General features: G+C 36.4%; 4 protein-coding genes across 9 annotated transcripts; 3 read left to right on the plus strand and 1 right to left on the minus strand.

The window, feature by feature from the left end:
- The first annotated feature begins 2,149 nt into the window (after nt 1-2,149).
- LOC122295197 (nuclear transcription factor Y subunit A-1-like) lies at nt 2,150-7,037 on the plus strand. 3 transcript variants are annotated; one of them, XM_043104308.1, is made up of 7 exons: nt 2,150-2,308; nt 2,872-3,149; nt 4,140-4,252; nt 4,388-4,459; nt 4,686-4,847; nt 6,174-6,602; nt 6,710-7,037. In XM_043104308.1, exons 2-6 carry the CDS (start codon nt 2,885-2,887, stop codon nt 6,588-6,590), a joined length of 1,029 nt encoding a protein of 342 aa, XP_042960242.1. In that variant the 5' UTR covers nt 2,150-2,308; nt 2,872-2,884; the 3' UTR covers nt 6,591-6,602; nt 6,710-7,037. The 3 variants fall into 3 exon arrangements, with proteins under 3 accessions (XP_042960242.1, XP_042960243.1, XP_042960244.1); XM_043104309.1 differs by having other exon boundaries at nt 2,173-2,308; nt 2,849-3,149; XM_043104310.1 differs by lacking the exon at nt 2,150-2,308 and adding an exon at nt 2,337-2,820 and having other exon boundaries at nt 2,895-3,149.
- Nucleotides 7,038-7,604: 567 nt separating this feature from the next.
- On the plus strand, nt 7,605-9,817 carry LOC122294602. Its single transcript, XM_043103491.1, has 4 exons — nt 7,605-7,640; nt 8,160-8,376; nt 9,231-9,335; nt 9,417-9,817. Exons 1-4 carry the CDS (start codon nt 7,605-7,607, stop codon nt 9,473-9,475), a joined length of 417 nt encoding a protein of 138 aa, XP_042959425.1. The 3' UTR covers nt 9,476-9,817.
- An 846-nt stretch (nt 9,818-10,663) lies between these two features.
- Nucleotides 10,664-12,359, plus strand: LOC122295199 (cytokinin riboside 5'-monophosphate phosphoribohydrolase LOG1-like). 2 transcript variants are annotated; one of them, XM_043104314.1, is made up of 7 exons: nt 10,664-10,926; nt 11,051-11,148; nt 11,256-11,286; nt 11,376-11,475; nt 11,603-11,673; nt 11,779-11,922; nt 12,092-12,359. In XM_043104314.1, the coding sequence occupies exons 1-7, from the start codon at nt 10,792-10,794 to the stop codon at nt 12,158-12,160; spliced, it is 648 nt and encodes a 215-aa protein (XP_042960248.1). In that variant the 5' UTR covers nt 10,664-10,791; the 3' UTR covers nt 12,161-12,359. The 2 variants fall into 2 exon arrangements, with proteins under 2 accessions (XP_042960248.1, XP_042960249.1); XM_043104315.1 differs by having other exon boundaries at nt 10,788-10,926; nt 11,014-11,148.
- Nucleotides 12,360-13,087: 728 nt separating this feature from the next.
- LOC122295198 (actin-related protein 7) lies at nt 13,088-19,833 on the minus strand. 3 transcript variants are annotated; one of them, XM_043104312.1, is made up of 8 exons: nt 19,741-19,833; nt 19,503-19,613; nt 18,310-18,525; nt 17,672-17,813; nt 16,080-16,324; nt 14,947-15,130; nt 13,818-13,885; nt 13,088-13,466 (listed from the first exon to the last, which is right to left on the minus strand). In XM_043104312.1, exons 2-8 carry the CDS (start codon nt 19,578-19,580, stop codon nt 13,314-13,316), a joined length of 1,086 nt encoding a protein of 361 aa, XP_042960246.1. In that variant the 5' UTR covers nt 19,581-19,613; nt 19,741-19,833; the 3' UTR covers nt 13,088-13,313. The 3 variants fall into 3 exon arrangements, with proteins under 3 accessions (XP_042960246.1, XP_042960247.1, XP_042960245.1); XM_043104313.1 differs by having other exon boundaries at nt 19,503-19,618; nt 19,741-19,827; XM_043104311.1 differs by lacking the exon at nt 19,741-19,833 and having other exon boundaries at nt 19,503-19,726.
- Nucleotides 19,834-19,882: the final 49 nt, after the last annotated feature.

The following is a 19,882-nucleotide window of genomic DNA, read 5'->3' on the forward strand; positions in this document are numbered from 1 at the left end:
ACCTCCTCGGCAACGTCTTAAAAGGGGGTTTTCAGATCCTGTATAGTTTTCTTCACTATTCTTCAAAGATTAACCAACCGTTCTCTTACTTACTCACAAATACAGCTGAAAGCATAGAAAAATCAAAGGTTCAGCTCGTCGGCGATGGGAGCTTCCGGTTCAGCGATGGGAGGTTCCGGTTTGGCCTCTGCCCGCTGCTCTTCAAATCACGTCAAAAACAATTCCTCCCGCGTTCAACTCTGCTTTCTCCAGGCCTTTTTCTTCTTTTTTTTTTTTCTTTTTTTAATTATTTTTTTTTTCGGCTGATGTGGCAGTTGCCAGGTCAGTCACGGGGACGCGCCGGGGTTACGCCCCGGTGGTACGTAGCATTATTGAAATATGAAACAGCTAAATGTAGGTGAAGAGGTGCACTAGTCCTGACCATTGTTTTTAAAATCGTACCATACCGGCCATTGGATCGGTACAGAAATTCTATATATTTTGTACCGGTTCAAATACCGATCGTATCGGCCGATATTTCAGCCTATACCGGCTTATGTATCGGCCCGTACCGGTCGATATTTCGGTCTTCTTTTTTTTTTCATTTTTTTCAAATTATAAATTCATTTTTTTACTTCCAATTTGGACTAAACTATTTATAATTTATATAGATATATATATTTATGTATAATTTATTTATATATAAATTATTATTTTGAAATATAATTAATATATATATTTATATATATAATCTATTTATATATCGACTATCCCAAAACGGTACCAGTATCGAAATATTTCGTTCCAATACCTTGACCGATACAGCATTCAGTACGGTATTCAAAACATTAATCCTGACACCACGTTGTATATTAAATGAATACAATTGTCGTGGGGCTGGCAAATTGGCAATGCCATTTTCAGATCTCAATTTAAAATTAAAATAAAATGGTAAAGCTATGGATATTTTTTGGTCATATTAAGTTGTTTTTAAGCTCAAGTCTCTCTCAATAATGGTGTTAGTTAAAAAGAGTAGTTGTTATCTGCTCCCATTTTAATATTGGAATGAAAGGAAGAGATAATGTATAAATTTTTGTTTTTTACTTAGAAAAAGAAGCATATATGCCATTTTAATAGGACCGACAAAACGACAAAGGAAGGTAAGCAACAAATCTATAAAAAGCAATTTCATATTTTTTTATTTAGATAAACTGGTAATATGGAATGGACAAAATTAGAAAAAAATAAATAAAAAAACAAATTATAGAATGGAATCTATTCTTTCTTACTTAATTTACTTTGTGGTGGTGTTGATATGTGAACCCTTTGAATGATTCATCCATTTCATATAAAGTCAATGAACGGCATCGACATACACATACTTTACATTAAATAAGTCTCAGTAGGAATCTAATTCGGCAATTCTTTAATCCCCATTTATTTTATTTTTTATCAACATTTCGTATTATTCTCTTAAGAGAATGCAAGTCTCACATACTATTTTTTATAAAAAAATAAAATTTAATTATTAAACAGATTTTATATTTATTTATTTTTAGAGTAAAATTAATTATTAAAAATTTAATTTTTCATACAAATTTCATATTTATTCATTTTTTTTAAATTGAGTGTACAAAATTTACATACTCTAGCAATATAAATATCATTTTTTTAATATATTAAGCCTCAAATTAAGCATATTAAATACATTTAGACTATATTGAAAAATTAAAATTGTCCAATCTGAGTGGGTGTTGGGTCAATTATTAGGAATAATCACCTCTCAGGAGTTTGTTTTACATTTTTAATATAACTATGGTTTTAACACATTATAAATACTTTAATAAGAAGAACGGAGAGAGAGAGAGAGAGAGAGAGAGAGAGAGAGAGAGAGAGAGAGAGAGAGAGAGAGAGAGAGAGAGAGAGGAAGAATTTTTTTTTTTAAAAAAAAAAAAAGGAAAGAAGAAGACATGAATTAAATGACACGTGTCAGTACTGTAATAGAGATGAATTTTAGATTTCTTTTTTATCTACAAGTAGGGGGCAAAGGCATTCCAATATCTACGCCTAAAATAATTTTATTTTCTTAAAAGAGACAGAGAGCGACTCTCTCGAGTTGCAAGAAAATAATATTAAAACAAATTCTATCTCAAAAACCTTAAATAAAATCTTTCTTTCTAAATATATTTATTCCCTTTGTTCGTGCCCTTTCACTGTCTCTCTTTAAGGTTACACGGAGAGAGAGAGAGAGAGAGAGAGAGAGACTCCAGTCCCGATGAGCTTCGACTTGTGAAAGACCAAAGCATCTTGAGTTCCGATCAGCTGCATCGTAAGTTCTACTCCAACGGTTTCCTCTCATATCTCTCTTCCTGGACTTGGATTCAAGAGTTTGATCACAATATGTAACTATAGATTTTACTGGTACCTAAATTCTCTACTTTTCCTTTGTTATCCAGTGTTTGGTTGTTGAGAAAACACGAGGAAAACGAGAAAAGCTTTGGTTTTTTTGGTCTTGAAAATGCTAAGGATGGTCGATCTTTTAGACCTTCTTCAAAAAGTTTTTTCCTCTTCCGAATATGTACTTGTTATAAATTGTTAGAGATTGGGCGTATCAGACTTTAGGGTGGAAATAGAGATACCCAGACGAAACATTCAGCCAAATCGGACTAAATAGTTGTATTAAGCTAAGTTTCGTGGAGTAGGGTCTTGAATTTTTAGAACTCAAATAAGATTTGTTCTGTTTCTTCCTGCAAATTTTTGAGCTGACGAACAATGGTCCTTGAGTGTGCGTGTTCTCTCTTGCTTGCGTATGGAATCCCGAATTTGCCCAATATATTTTTGGTAAGAATCAAAATTTATTTATTTTTAGTTGTTTACTTTTATGGGTTGAAGGAGGAATTTGTGAATGATGCCAGCAAAGCCTGGAAATGAAGATGGAAGATTAGAACATGGTGGGCAGACTGGGTTGCAGTCAGCCACATATTCTCAACCTTGGTGGCGTGGCGTGGGGAACAACGTGTCCTTAGGTGACAATGCTTCGAAATCAACTTCAATGGAACACTTAAATATTTCTGTTGGGAATGGAGCCATGCAATTGAAAGGGAATGGCCCGCTAGATGATGGAGCCAAATTCAACAAAGAAACACGGGGCACTGTAGCATCAAAATCTGGTAGTAATCTTTTGAGCTGCCCTTTTCTCAATGAAGTGTTGTGAATATTGCTTGATATATGTTTATCTGTATGTGTGTGTGCGTGTTATCTATTTACTAGCTATTGAATGTATCGAACCACACATTGTTTGAATTGGAGAAACCACTTCTCTTTATCCAAATGGTTGATGATTGCAATTTTGATTCCTCAACTACTTTTGTTTATTAAATTCCTGAAAAATTTTGTAATTTAGTAAAAACAAAACCTTACTGCAGAAAGGAGAGAAATTTGGCTTTGACGGCTTCATGGAAGTCTCTTCAGAGCATTAAAATTCTCCGCTAATATTTTTGTCTTGAAAAGCTGGAAAATGTTTACTTGATGGCACTAGGAGTTACTCCTAATTTTAAATTATGTTTGCATATATACACCTGTATGATTTCTTTTTAATTGAAAAGTTGATAGGTTAGAATCTTGTCCCCTGGGCCCTGTTATTTAAGAGTGTTAGTTCCCTCCCCCCCCCCCCCCCCCCCCCCCAACCCCTCTCCCTTCTATTTTCTTTCAGTTGGTGCAATGTGAAGCTGACTATAGCAGACAAGCAGACCAAGAAATTGCAAGCCCCCTTTTTGTGCTTCAGTTTTCGGAGTAAGTGAAATAGGTCAAGATGTGGACCATCTTTTGTATCCTTTTCCTATTTTATGGTCCCTTACTGGGTCCTTCCCAAACTGAATGTCCTAGTATTTTCTATGTGAACCTCTTATGAAATACTACTAGGAAGATATGTCGACTTACACCACCAGGTATCCCAGAATAGTGGGAAAATATAGGTCTAGATATTCATGTGATCTGAGATAGATGAACTTCACAAATGCAATGTTATGCCAAGGTGTGGATGGAATGTTTCTTATATCTTAGAACTAAGATTTTAATAGGTCATTGTTTTCTGCTATATGATCATGTATGTCACAAGTGCAGAGTATCTGGTTAATATTCAAATTTATTTTTCATATCAGATGGGAATATTGGGAAAGACCACCTAGATAATAACCATGTTCCATCCTTAACCCCTAAAATGGTTGAACACCTTGATCCCAACTCCCAGATGGAGCTTGTTGGCCACTCGATTGTAAGTCCTGTTCATCCCTCTCTCTCAAATTCATACACCTGCATGTTTGGATGTTTGATTAATAATCTGGTGCTTTGGATTACTTTTATTTGGGCTACTGAAAAAAATTATTACTTTTCAATGTAATTTTTGCAGGTATTGACATCATATCCTTATTCAGATCAACAGTATGGTGGAATGTTTGCTTCTTATGGGCCCCAACCTATGGTATTCAATTTGATGTAACACCGTTTCTTGCTTATTTCAATGAGAACTGACTGCTATCTCTTTAAAAATTTAAGATCCACTTGATAGAATATGGTATTTGTATGTTCCACATATAAGAAAACCGAATTTCATTATTTAGCCACTCTGCTTGGTGTTGGGAGTAGTTCTTTCTAGTCATCTGCTTTGGGATGTAACAATCTTCTGATGCTACCTGCTGCGATGCCAGATACCTCAATTATATGGAATGCATCAGGCTAGAATGCCTTTACCTCTTGAAATGGAAGAGGAACCTGTCTATGTAAATGCAAAACAATATCATGGTATTCTGAGGCGAAGACAATCACGTGCTAAGGCTGAGCTTGAGAAGAGAGTGATAAAAGTTCGGAAGGTAAAATTAATTTTTTGTATTCTTTTTCCTCCCTGGACCATGCTATATAAACTGGGATATATAATATATTGTCAGAATAAAAACATGCATTGAATGTTTGATGCAACTTTCATTTACTATATCTCTTTCTGGTCAAAGTTCTTTTATGTTCAGCTAAATTTATTCATTATTGGCAAGTTTCCTTCTAGGTTTTGTATTTCATTATGGCCCTTGTGGATGGACATTGTTACTTAATGTGTGTTTGCATGCTGGAAATTTTCCTGCTGGGTTTCATAGCTTGGTTAGCTCTCTTAGTATTCATTAGAAATTTTGTTTCCTCTTTGAATAACTGACTCCCTTAATGCTTGCTGCATTGGGGGATTGCAACTCATCATTCACACTTGCAAATTAAAAGCCTATCTCATTATATTGTCAGTCTACATACTATTAGATGCTTGAAGTTGCATTATTTAGTGAAAGGATTCTATTCACATGATTCAACAAATCAAACTGAGAACTGCTGCATATACAAAGAATTTACACAAAGTAAACCCACAAAATGATGTGGTTTCATAGGATCCGTTAGATCTACTTTACAATAAAGGTAACTTTACAATTTGATGTACCACATCAGTTTGTGGGTTTACTTTTGTGTAATCCCTTTGTGTCTAAAGTATTTTCCAATCAAACCAAATTGGACAGGGTTTGCCTGAAGGCATGAAAAACCCATAATCATGAAGGCAGAATGATATTAATAATGTTGACCAGTGGACCTCAACAATTTCTGTCATTGGACCAGGTCCTTGTTACATGCCTATGTTCTATGTGTAGAATGGAATTAGTTAGGGAGATTTAGCATGTTGCTGCCCTTTTTTAGTATCGGGATTTCGTATGATGGGAGTGCCAGTATGAAAGTTTATCGTCTTTGCAAAAATCTAGTCGTTTCTTTTCTGTTGCTTTATATAATTGGAATGAGTTTTCTCTTTCGAACCTATTCATGTACTTGATACAAATTAAGAAGTGGTCTATATTTAAGCCATACTGTTGTTTATGGGGAGTCAAATGCAGGCCTCAATCATGGCAGATGGTGAGGGCATGAGTAGGTGGGATGGGATTCAATATGTCTGAGGCTGAAGTTATGCCTATCCTCAGTAGAAAACATAAAAAGGGTGTGGTTGTTTTGGAAGTTGTTTGATAAAAATATTTTAAGGAGCTTGGACTTGTAATAATATGGTTATCTTGTGAGTTCAGCTTCTGTTTTGCTTCTCCAACCCCAACCTTCTAACTTGTGAAAATTTAGAATGGCCGGAAGGATTCCTGATATTGAATGATGGTTTCATGTGCCAGCCATATCTCCACGAGTCTAGACATCTACATGCTATGAGGAGGGCGAGAGGCTGTGGGGGTCGCTTTCTTAATACAAAAAAGCTTGATAATCTTTCTGATCCCCCTTCAGAAGAAGGCATGAATATGGGTGCTAAACCTTCTATGGGGCCAACCATCTCATCTGGCTCTAAGTGCTTTTTCAACAATGGCAATGGGAATTCAAGTTCCTCGCTTAATCAGCACAAAGGATCACTGCCCATAGTTCACAACACACACGAAGCACACAGTTTTTCCAACGGTAACAGCAGTAGCAATGGTCTGTCATCAACTTACCATTCACTGTTTAGTGATGATGGTAAGGAGGCAGATTGCTTGGGTCAGCAGAGAGAGAGCATGCAGGTGAACAGGGTTGCACATGGGGCACTTCCCATTAAATGACATTCGCTGAAGGTGGGATGCCGCCTGAAATAGTTTACCAGTTCAGTTCTAATGACTCTTGATATTAGTTGTAATTGAGAACGTAGTAACTTTGCATCTTATGAGAGACTATTGTGCAGGTGAACCTGAAGGTGTTCGCTGCATCCAGCTTTGGGAGAAACCCTCGTGTTTCTCAGGCAATTCATTCTTGGCTTAAAAAAAACTAGGTTACTTGTCTTAATTCTAGGTGAGAATAGGGAGATAAATATGACTCGCAGCTATTATGGTCTGAAGTTCATACATTTTTCTTCCTTTTCCCGCCCAGTGTAAAATGCTCAAAGTTCCTAACTTATCAAATAGGGAATGGTTATGTATGTGTAAAATTTCAACAATTTAGGTATGGAGGTTTCAGAAGTGTGGTGCTTGTTTATTACAGAGTTTGCTAGCCTGATGGTGCTGTGTTGACAATGTTATGAGCTTCTCTCTCTCTCTCTCTCTCTCTCTCTCTCTGCTTTTATTGCAATTTGACTAGTGTTTGTCGGTGTCGCCTTTGCTTGACTTGAGCAAGCAAGAACATTGTCCTTGCTTTGGGATAGTATGATGCCAACATCTTTGTCCATGGCATGGCATGCCATGACATTGCATATTTGATTGGTTAGATGACAATAAAGATGCTAAGCACAGATAGGAGGTTCATCCTATCAATCTATGATTGAATGGATGTGTGGTAGGCTATAACAGCCCTCCATCCCATAGGGCGGTTGAGATAAGGGGTTGGGAGGAAATTAAGAAAGTCTGGTTTCTCCTTGGTTCATTTCGTGTATGAGCCCCAGATGTCATGGTTCTGGAGGTGTTGATTTCTGGCATACATCAGACTGGAATCATAAGTTTATTCTCAATTTTTTTTTCTTGCAAATAGACAGCCAATCCGGATCAGAGCTTATAGTCTGCATCATTAGCAAACTAATTTCATTGAATCATTGGTGTGATATTGCTAGCCAAAAATGTCTACATAAACAAAACAAGGAAACAAAAATGAAGCAAGTAAACGGTACGAGAAGCAAAAACAAGGTATAAAACAAGGTAGATATAGTTTGGTACTAGAAGAAGCTAATTTTAAGCTCTTCCCCGTTCCTTTCTTAATCGAAAAATAAATATTTTGGCATCCAATAAATTCTTTCCCGACACTTTTAGATTTTTCTTTGAAGAAAAGAAAACACTCAATAGACATATAAAAGAATTTGATGAAAGTAAATTTATAAAGTGGTATAGTTTTAAGTAAATCTATAAAATTTATTTTATAATAAAATTCATTTTATAATTAAATGAATCACATTAAAATACATTAATTTGTAAATTTATTTTAGTGAATTTCATTTATTATTGGAATATTTCTCAAAATAAAAATAAATAAAGAAAAAAACTTATTTTAGGAAAAGAAAGAAATGAAAAAAGGGAATCGTGTCATCAGGCAAACACCAGCTCGCGCTTAGGGCGTATATAAGGCTAAAGGCTAAAGCACCGTCACCAATCTAAGAGCCGTAGCACGAGCCCTAGCGGCAGAACAGCTCCCTCGACACACTTTCACAGCGGCGCACTTCCCCAACGGCTAACGGTACTATCTCTCCCTCTCTCTCAGTGTGTCAGAGTATTTTGGTTTCTGTAATTTCTGATCCCAATGAGGAAGAGTTTAGTAATCTGAAATGGGTGCATGGAAATGGATTTCACAGTTCAGGAAAAGCATGGGGGCTCCCATTTGCAAGCTTACTGCAGAGGTTGAGGAACCCATGGTTTCATGCCCTCCCAGGTTGATACTAGGCATCCTGAGGGATTTTTTTTTTTACCAGGTTTAGTGATCTGATTTAACCTAAGGGATTCATTTATCCGTCCTTCTGTGATCTAACATAACACAGTTTCGTTTTCAGTGTTTGCATTAAAAGATAGCATTCTCTTGCTCAAAACATATATTGTGAACCATAACGGCACATCTCAAACATATACAGCTAAAAAATTACTTCCTTCCGCTGCTGGGATTTGAAACAAAGAGCCATTTTTTTTTATAACTCCACAAGCGCTCACTACCGGTTGTTTGGCAAACCAGAAATTGGGTGTCTTTGAAAATACTGAATGGTATAATTAACTGCGCATTGTGCGTTTTGAACAGAGGAGCTTTCTCATCGGGAAGAGCTTACATAGATTTCACTTTCATATGTCGAAAAAAAAGACACGTAAGTGACAGAACCCAATTCATGTTGTCTCATGACATACATACTAAAGCAGTAACCTGTAGTCTGCAAAGGCGGCATGCTTTATGTTGCGATCTGAATTGCGATCGAGCCACCTAAAATTCCATTGCAGCACCCCATAAATCTGCCTAAGCAAGCACTTTCACTGACTGTATAAGCAATACCGATTGTTAGAGATGAAATCAAATCAAGAATCTTTTATTTGATTATTACAAATTATTTTCATATTTATATCTAAAAGATTTGATTTTTACCTTATCTCAACTCCAAGCAACAATCTCAATGTGTAGAGTTGTGCAATTACAATTTAGCTTGGCATTTTAAACATATATTGTTAGCTTGACACTTGTGAACTATGCATAGTATATATATTTTACGCTTCCAACATCCTTTTTTGTTGTCTATCCATATGCAGGGAGGCTCCGGATATGCCAAAAGCATCATGTTTCAAAGGTTGAAATGAATAATGTCAGCAATCCTATAACTGTAGTGATAAACAAAGCTCCGTGCAAAGAAACAGGTAAAACTCCTAAAAACCGTACTTTCACTCACAATCCTTGCAATCATGATGATGCAAATCATCTTATTCTATTGGCTGTAGGCCTCGGCCGTGCAACTAAGCATGTGGTTTACAAAAACATCAAAGGCACTACTAACTAGTGCCATCGGAGGATGCCTAAAATCCGACTTCAGTAATAGAAATCCTCATCGTTGGAGTTGTAGAATATTAATCTAGCACATGAAGGAGATGCGAGTACTGTCAAAGCTTCTTGCGACAATGTTGTATTGACAAACAAGGGGAAAGTCTCTCCACGGTGCTCATGATTCATTCAGAGGAAAAGCGATATTCATATTATTATGTCTATGCTGTAAATATCACTGATGTTAGTCAAATTTCGTGTTTGTTAGGCTTAGAAGTGAAGAAAGAAAGTATATCTCATCGAATACAAGACAATATAAGTCATGGATTTTGTTTAATTAATTACTGCATCTTTATCTCCATATCAAAGCACTGGGGGAGAAAATAGTCGATTTTTCGTGCACAAACACTTCAAGCTGAGAAAAGAAAGGAAAAGAAACAAACGGTTTAAGATTCTTACGTTGGGCCCACATTTTCCAATCCTTCAAATTGGAAGGATTATGGGAGGAAAATTGGTATGTATGGGGAAAGGAGTCATATTTTTTAAGAACTTGCCCGATCCATCCTCCTAATGAATAAATCACCAATTTCTTTAAGAACTACATGATGATAAGTAATTTTCTTGCACCAAAATTCCTTTTCCTACCTTTCAATCTTCACCTCTGCCAAAGTAGAAAATAAAATCTCTCTTCAATCCTTACAAATTTTTACGCCCTCCTACTAAATAGTTTATAATAGAGAATCAGTACCCTCTTTCTCTCTCACTTCACTTTAGGATCCATCCATGAACTAATGAACCCTGAGATGGAAATAGTAACCCTTCGTTGTGTAACCCATATGCTTCACTATACATAATTTGATACTTCACTTCACTGTACGAAATATAATACTTCAAAAAATGCATCCTTCTGTTTTTCCCGTAAACGAGTAACAGAAGTAACACAAGAAGTTATTTGGTCCTAAAATGGGATGAACTTTTTAAGACAACTACATTAATGTACAGTGCCGTCCAATTAAGTAAGGCCCATTAAGGATTGAGAGAGATAGGTGCAATCTCTGGAATTAGAGAGAGAGAGAGAGAGAGAGAGAGAGAGAGAGAGAGAGAGAGAGAGAGAGAGAGAGGCTCATGTTGTCTCTTGACACCCAACACCAACTACTTATTTAAGCAGACAAGAGGTCTCAATTAGGAAAAAAGTAAGGGAGTTTCAAGAGCAAGAGTATCTCGCTTCTGCTTCCTTCATACACCTCTCTCTCTCTCTCTCTCTCTCTCTCTCTCTCTCTCTCTCTCTCTCCATTGGCTACACTTTCTTATCCCTTACATAGTATCTTTGGGAGAATGGAAGGAGGAGAAGGGACATCCGCACCAAACCAAAAGAAAGGAAAATTCGAAAGAATATGTGTTTTCTGTGGCAGTAAACGAGGACATAAAGCTGCATTTAGTGATGCAGCTCTCGAGCTCGCTAAACTAATGGTAATCATGTATATCCAATCAGCCATACTCAAAAGAGATACAAATTCTTCTTCTAACCCCTATTTACTTTTATTTTTTTTGGAGAAGTTGCATGTCTCTCAGATCGAGCTTCTTTATTCAACAGGTAGATAGGAAGATTGATTTGGTTTATGGCGGAGGAAGCGTAGGTTTAATGGGCTTGGTCTCTCGGACAGTATTTAATGGAGGTTGCAATGTTCTTGGGTATACATTATATATATGTCTTATTAACCCGTGCATCAATTTTCTTTTCCTTAGATGTCCGCAAAAGAATCAACGTGTATCTTTGTTTTGTTTTTATGTTTGTATAGAGTGATTCCTAAAGCTCTTTTGCGTCATGAGGTACTCAATCTTTATTCCACTGTTGAATGCTTTCTTCAATTGAACTTCCTTGTGAAAGAATCAAACTGAGCAAACTCCTCAGCTTGCAGATATCAGGAGAGGCCATCGGGGAAGTAAAAATAGTTTCAGGTATGCACCAAAGGAAGGCGGAAATGGCTAAACATGCCGATGCTTTCATCGCACTTCCCGGTAATTAATTAAGCTTCATCCATAAATATATATATATATATATATATAGATCCACTTTCACTTGTTCTTACACAGAATATATAAGTTCTTATGCATGTTTATTGGATTCAACTTTTAATCCGTTTAGGTGGCTATGGGACCATGGAAGAATTGCTAGAGATGATATCATGGTCTCAACTTGGAATCCATGACAAGCCAGTGAGATGATTCTTTTGAAATTTCTCACGTACCAGCTTCCATTAAATTGGTCAATAATTTATCATTATCAATGGCTTTTGTTTTATATCGTTCATTGTGTAACAGGTGGGGTTATTGAACGTAGATGGATATTATAACAGCTTGCTTGCCTTATTTGATAAAGGAGTGGAAGAGGGTTTCATAGAGGAGTCAGCAAGCCATATCTTGATTATTGCAAACACAGCAGAAGAACTCGTAAAGAAAATGGAGGTACTTGAAATGCAATTTCAATTCTTTTTTTTATTTTTGAAATAAAAACAGTTTCCAAAGAGAACATTTTAGTAGGGTTGGTGGCTGAATTATTGTAGAGGATGACAAAATAAAGTTGCAGGCGAAAGTGGGGCAGAATTGTTACTGGTTTTTTTATTGTATATTGCAGGACCATGCGCCAGTCCGTAACAAGGTAGAAGGCAAGACTACTCAAGTGGGGGAACCCTTAAACCTTTAGACCTTAAGCATCCATCATCACGTGTATATATTCAGGAGAAATACTTCAGAGAACTATACCCTATATGTGCTGGAGCCTGGGCCCTGGAGTAGTTCCGTTTGATTGAAAAAAAACAAAAAAGAGGACAGCAAAATGGGCCCAAATATTTCGGTCTTTGCTCAATTATCTCAAAATGGGCCCATCTGTATATTTATTGTCATATTTTGGTTCCATTTCATTAAGGTCAGTAAACAACAACAAAAAAAAAAAAAAGGAAGAAAAACCACAAGTCATCTCTCTTTCATCAAAGTCATAAGGCCATTGACTGAAAAAACAAATCATAGAATATGCGCCTGTGGGGGTGGCGGTAAAGAGAAGAAAGGCTAGATGGCTATATATGCCTCTGATTATTCTTCTGTGCCCTTCTGAGTTTCGGTGTGCGGCAAAGAGAAGAAAAGCTAGTCGAGTGTGAATCCGAGTTTTTTGTTTTTTTTTGTTTTTGGCTTTGATAAATAACTGACCTTCTGTGCCCCATTACAAACTTGACATATCAGAATTTGTGCTGTGCCACAGCTTACAGGCAAAGCAAGTGAAGGGCACAGAGAAGAGGCCTAGTGTGGGATCAACAAAAGAACTCCCTCTCTGGGGGAGAGAGAGAGAGAGAGAGAGAGCAGGGCGATCATAATATCCCTACAAATTATTGTTGTTGCGACTACAACCTGAGCAATATATTGTTTTTTTCCTCTTAGCAACCAATCTACCGGCCTAGCCACGATGCTACATGACTAAGCCATGTGGAAACATTAACGAACCCCACCGTGCTCTCTATCACATGCATCATAGGTTTTTCATTCAAAATAAACCAGAGTTTGTCCCAGTATCACATGACACTAATTAGCTACGAGTAAAGGCTGTGGCCATGGCTTAATGCCTGCTCAGTCAATCACAAATCCCAAAAGACATCATTAGGTTACTAGAATTGATAAAAGAAGTCAACCCTTTAAATTGGGTGAACCAGATGAACTACAATGTGTTAGATCATGTAAGTTATGGAGACTTTTTCTTCATCTAGAATTCGGTTTTGGTTTTCTACTACCATAGACATTGGTTATAATACAAAAGGAGGCATGATGAACCTACTAAACACTTCGAGAAATTTTTCGGATGAACATCGTCAGAAACATTTCCTGTGAACAATGGAAGGTCCAGTTTCATCATAGTCTGCCTTGGTTACATGTTGATTTTGGGGAAAGACAACTTTGGCAAGTATTGCACCGCCCACCCATGCCGAATACATTGTCAAATTCTCTGGCATATATTCTGGAGGCTGTAATGAATAAAAAGATAGAATTCAGAATTTCCATTTCTTTACATAAAACAAGCACCATACATGTCCACATAATAAACAACAAAATTGCTACAAAAACAGTCCTGGGAGTAGGAATCGAAAGTGATTCCTCACCATTTTCATTTTGAAAATATTAATCCATGCGTAAAATAAGAAGATATCCACCCAGTTGTGACTTAAGGAAAATTTACATGTAATTATTGAATTCTAGATGTCAGAAAATCAAGCCCATAGTTGCAATAATGTAAAATGCAAGAAAATACAAACTTTAGTCTGGTAGAAAAGAGTTAAAATATATAATTCATCCCATTTTGTGATAAAATAGGTTACCTTAACAAGAGCAGGACGAATAGCAGATGAGCACAGGCTAGCTTCTTTCTGAAACCTTTCTTCAAAACCTGGAGTTGGATTAATACAACCACTGGTTAGCAGCCATAAAGCAACAATTTTCCTCATTAAAGGTAAGCTCAACTGACAAGGTACTTGGTAATACTAATGCCTTCTCACCAGGACTGCATTGGCAACACAGATAAAGGTCACCTTCCAAGCTCATCAAATCTATTTTCTATCTTACATGGTATGTTAAATGGAGCATCCACGTCATAAATCTAAAATAATAACCTAAAGTTGAATAGTTTTTGTTTTCTCACGAGCTTAATGATTATTAAGGACCTCTATGGGCAATACAGCACTCAATTTCCCTATAAGCCTCACTCACTGACAGAAGCAAGACAGCCTCCTTTCATGCCAAAATTGAGAACAATTTATGTATCCTGTCAATCAATTACCTAAAATAAATCAATCAATTACGTAATTAAGAGCTTAGATCGATCACCATATCAGAATTATTGTAAAAACAGTTAACCGTAGAGGTGTAGTCATTCACCCCCCAGCCACCCCCACGCCAAACAAAATAAATAATTCAATCTGCCATTAAGGGTTGGTTTAGGTTGCCACAGACAAAAAAGGGCAACATCCTGCACTTACAAATCACAAAAGAACAAGTGACAAGAAAATCAAAATAAAAGAAAATCATAAAGATAAGGTTGTTGGCTATCTGCGTTAAGCCACATAACTTCACCCAATATATTATATTGAGACGCCCATCCCTCTTTAAACCCAATGCCTGTAAGAAATGATTTCTTTTTTGTGTAAATAACACATGATATCAATGACATTTCACCCTTGATCAGTAATTACTACTTGAAAATGTATGATGTGCCCACTGTCTCCATAGCTATAAATAAGACAATTTTATTTTATCCTCAAAACTGAAGTTTTAAAAGAAAAATCAGAAGAGCCTGTACACCTTTGAATCCATGGAAAAAAGTAGAGCTCCATTTGATGCTCACGGAGATCCATAAGCAATGACTATTTAAGAAGCAGAATTGGAGGGAGAGAGAAGGGGAGGGGGTAATGATATCTACAGCATCACCAGAATCAATAAATTACAACGCACCAGGCATAGAAGCAGTGCCACCACAAAGTACTGTGTTTTCAAGCAGCTGCCGGTGGTTATCAGACGACACTGTTGAGATACTACGAACTAGCTGCTCAACAATTCCATGTGCATCTAAACTCAGTAGAGATGGTTGAAATAAAGCCTCACCAACAGTATATTTTTCTCTCCCAATTGTTATCACCTGAGATAATAACAAGATGTTATGTCTACAAATCTATCATGCTGAAGCTCCTAAGCTACACATAACTTTCATGATGCAGAGTTTCTTATATTGTTGGATGGCATGTATAGCCAATTGGTAGGTTACATTTGGAATAAAATAATGCATGCGACCTACATATCTTTTGAATAAGTTTGCCAATGCTTTCACAACTTTAACATTTCAATATGTAAGAAAAGACCGCAAACATCTTGCGTACTTGGATTTGCGCCTTTTGCAATTTTTAATGAGTTTATTACTTATAAAAAATACAAGAGAATAAAGTTGGCAAGTGTTTCAAGATTTGTCGGCATATCTTTATTCAAGGACACTGTTGAAAAGAATGGATAAGATCATGTTTTACAGTGTTTTCTGAATGATTCGGATTCCTGAAAAATAATGATTCCCATCAAAATAAATCCACCAAGAAAAAAGATTTCATATAAATATTCTGGCTAGATTGAGGAACAATACCATGTACTCAAGTCAACAAATAGTCATCCCAACCATTCCAAGTCTTTTACTACTCAAGTCACATTTCTTAACTTTTTTTCGTATTGGCCATCAACCTAAACCAAAAAGCTTCCTGTTTAGGGAGTTCATTGTTCATCAATGTCTGGTAGAGAACTATTTAAACCAAGTAACAAATCTTCAGAACTTCATATGTTATGGTACCTCCATTTTCTGCCTCTTCAGTCCATTCCCCTTATAGAAGTGAAACCAATTGATGAAGATTTAATTTGTTATCTTTTTTCGTTAACAAGTGCAAAGGTAAATAATAATAAAAATAAAAGAACAGGTAGAATGAGAGAGACCTGAGTGGCATTATAAGCCAATCAGTCTCTTGCCAGGTCTGAAGTTGTATCGAATTAGTTCTAGAAGGCTTACATATGAAAAGCTAGCTCAAAACTGGAAAAATCTGAACATAAACCTGTCCATCCGGAAGGGTATGCTTCTCTATCTGGCATGAATTTTTGGTCTTCTCATAAGCAAGTTCATCTTCAGCACAACATGAGTATAGCTCTTTCATTTTCTCAACATCAGACATGCTGATATTTATTAGTGGATTAGATTTTCCAAGCTCTTGAGCAAGTAACTTCGTCAAATCAATACCTCCAATTTCAAATCTTCTAGAGGCAATGTGCTGAACCGCACCTTCAATTACGGGTGCAATATCTGGTTATAAAGCAAGAAAGAGCATGTGGAACACAAAGATCGGTTAGTTCAAATCATGGCGTTCTTCGCCTGAAGACCATTGAGTTGTTGCATGTCCAGTAGTTAGACTGTGCATACAAATGCTCTAAAGGCCATAAGTAAACCCTCTACATCAGCTAAGAGATAGAACGTATTCAAGGAGTGATTTTCTTTGTTCATAATGCAATAGGAATTATGATTCTTTTTTTTTTTTTATATATAGGTAATTCATAATGCAATAGGAATTATGATTCTTATCATGAACAGATTGCAATCTTGGAAATTATGGTCACCTTACTTTTGAAAACTCGAAGGCAATGGAAACAATAGTTCTCTAAAATAAGTCTGATATTCAGGTTTGTACTACAATTATTTATCACACAATATTTTGCCTCAATTTATGCTTATGTGTATATTTGGATATTTTTGTGTATATGTATATGTTTCCTTTTTCTTTTTTAATAATTAAGATAAAATTTAATTGAAGCAAGTAACAAGGCACAGCCCAAGTACACCAGAAGTATATAACTGAGAACACCGAGTTACAAATTAGAGCTACATATATTTACTTTTCCCCATAAGTTTAGTCCACAGCTAGTTTTGAGAAGTTACTTTTTTCACATTTTTCAAAGTCAGGATATATACACAATTGCTTAGAAGCTCTTCCTTACATTGCCCGAGGAGAAAGTATTAACTTACTTGTGTATACTTGAACCAATAAGAGAAAAGGCTGTAAACGGTATCAGCATAGGCATGGCACAATGCCAAATGCAATACATAGATACAACACAAGAAGATCAGATTTAAGGCCATAATCTAGGATTTTTTCATTGAGTGAGGGTCAAATGCTCTAGATGCTCTATGCTTATCATTACAGCTTCATAAAGGTAACAATATCCTTTGCTTACAACTCAGCATTTTTAATAAATAATGCCTTATTATCAATAAACTTCTGTAAACCGATTAAAAAAAAGTAAAGAAACAATATGGTTACAGCTTAATAAAAGTAACATTATTGATCATTAGTACCTCATTTTAATAGCTACCTCACTAGAAGATCATGCAAGCATATTGATCATATGCTGGAAAGGATATAATAGTAATTAATTGATTACATCTTTATAAAACATAAAAGTTGGTCCACAGCAAAGAGAATATAGATGTGCTTAATTCTAGACAGTCAATTGAAATTTTAGAATGATATGGATTCACACAGATCTCACTATCATGCCTAAAGAATCCTAGTAAACTGCTTCATAGGTATTTATAAAACGAAATGCTTCTTAGGCTTAAAGAGATAAGACGTTCCCTTCTGTAAGATATATATACCTATCTTTCCATGACCAATATCCACAGTGCAACCTGAGATACGTCCTACTGCATAGAGAGATAATACTGCTTGCTCTGATGCATAAAAGCCTGAGATGTTAAATGTTTCAAACATCAACTGCACCAACTGTTCTCTGAAAGACTGTTAAAAACAATTGTGAATCAATTTTCAGAAAATAAATACAGCTATTAAAAAAACAGAATGTTGAATCATTTGATGCTGGCAAACTTCCATCATAGTGCGAAGAAATGAAATAGCTTTGCAAGTTTGGATCTTAAAGGTTGAAAACTGCTTAATAGTTCCACACCACATAAACCCAAACAAAAAAATAAAAATAAAACACCCTTGCCAAGTCCAACTAGAAAAACGCACATCACCGCAGAAAGACACAAAATTTCCATTAAGCCAGTGCACATGCACACTAAAATGTACTCACAATCCTTCATAAATTAGATAATATCAATAATAGTAATGGTGACATGAATAATAAGAAAGATAATAATTTACTCCACAAAATATAGACCATCATGATTTTCAAAGAATACTGCAACTCTGCACCATGCCTTTCTCTACATTAATGAACCTTAAGTTCCAAAAAAAAAAAAAAAACCTTTCCAAGAAATAAGGATTTTCTAACCTTCGGGGTAGAAAGTGGATCTGTAAATAATATTTGTCCTTCATTCCCTATCTCCCATCCAAGGCCTGTATACAGAACATGTTGCAGCAAATCTTCCATAGCATCCCAGTCTCTAATAAAACCTCGCTCAACTGGATCGACAGTAATATCTTCACACAACGAATTATCGGCCATTGACCCATCTTCAAGCATGCGTTTCATTTGAGTGGGAATTATCTAAATTGCAGAGAAAAAAAGTAAAAGAATAAGTCTCAAGGGCGTTAATATACATTATATATGGGGACACAAATTGAGAGAGAGAGAGAGAGAGAGAGAGAGAGAGAGAGAGGGGGGGGGGGGGGGGGGGGGATGCAACGCAGACCATATTATGTAATTCTCCAAAGATGACACAAATTTGCACGAACAATCAAAAGCGAATGTTGTTCTGGGCAAATGCCATTTAAGGGTAAGGATTTTGGGTTGGGGGGGAGGATAGCTACTAAGGTTCAACCAGAGACTTAAATTCTCCCTTTTCCCAGCCTTCAATAAGAGATCAGCCTGAAGGTAAGCAAAAGCGTATACCATCTATCCACATAGAACAGCTTGGCTTAATTGAGTATTCTAGCCAAACCGAAAGTAAACACTTTCTACCAGCTTCCTCGGTTCTCCAAGCAACCAAGGGTATGCAACCATGCCATTTCTCCATTACATAATAAAAACCACAGCAGTCACCAAATCAAATCAAAATATTTACTTTCCGTGCTAGTCCTCACTTGTCCCGGTAGCCAAACAGAACAAAACAAACACGGTTCAAACCAAGCCTTTCACCACGAATTTTCTCATTAGGTTTTCGTCCCACATTAATCCACCCAAAATTTTAAAATCATGGGAAAAAATTCTGTTACAAAATTTGTATTTTTTTTCAATGTTCTACGTTAATGGAAAAAAAATTACTCAACTAAACCCAAGACAATAAGAAATATCAGCTTCAACTTCTTCTGTTTTCTCTTCTACACTTGCCACCGCTAACAAATGGGAAGGAAAAAACAAAACTTATGCAGCGTGCCGTATGAGTGAACTGTGAAGCAGAATCTGCAAACATTACATCTCACTACTCTTCTATAAGCCAAGAAATCAAGTCTAGAAATATAAGAATTGAGGAAAAACACTCTGGTCTATAACAAAAACATAGGGTGGGGCAAGCTTTATAGTACCATGGCGGGAGCCTGATCGGGAATTGCCGGTCCAGCTTTGAGGAACTTGGAGCCGGCGTCGACAACAGCGGCTTCCATCGAGTTGGTTCGGCTCAAAACCAAGACAAAACCCTAGGATTTTGAGCACAAAAAGCTTCAGTTAAAATTTTTGTGGAAGCAATGAGAGAGCTTACCCAAGCTCAGAGGAAGTGAGTAAAACAAACGGTGCCAGTGTTTCAAAGCTCGAAAAAGTCTCCACCTTTTTATCGTTGGCGTGCTGACCGCTGGCGCTTCAGAGCACTCTCTCCCACTGGACTAGTATTTTCTGCTTTGGTGGAGGCCTTTCTTTGTGAATAATATTAACAATAAATTAATAATGATAAAATATGAATTTCTGTAAT

Source organism: Carya illinoinensis, chromosome 14, assembly GCF_018687715.1.
Source record: "Carya illinoinensis cultivar Pawnee chromosome 14, C.illinoinensisPawnee_v1, whole genome shotgun sequence".
NCBI lineage: Eukaryota > Viridiplantae > Streptophyta > Magnoliopsida > Fagales > Juglandaceae > Carya > Carya illinoinensis.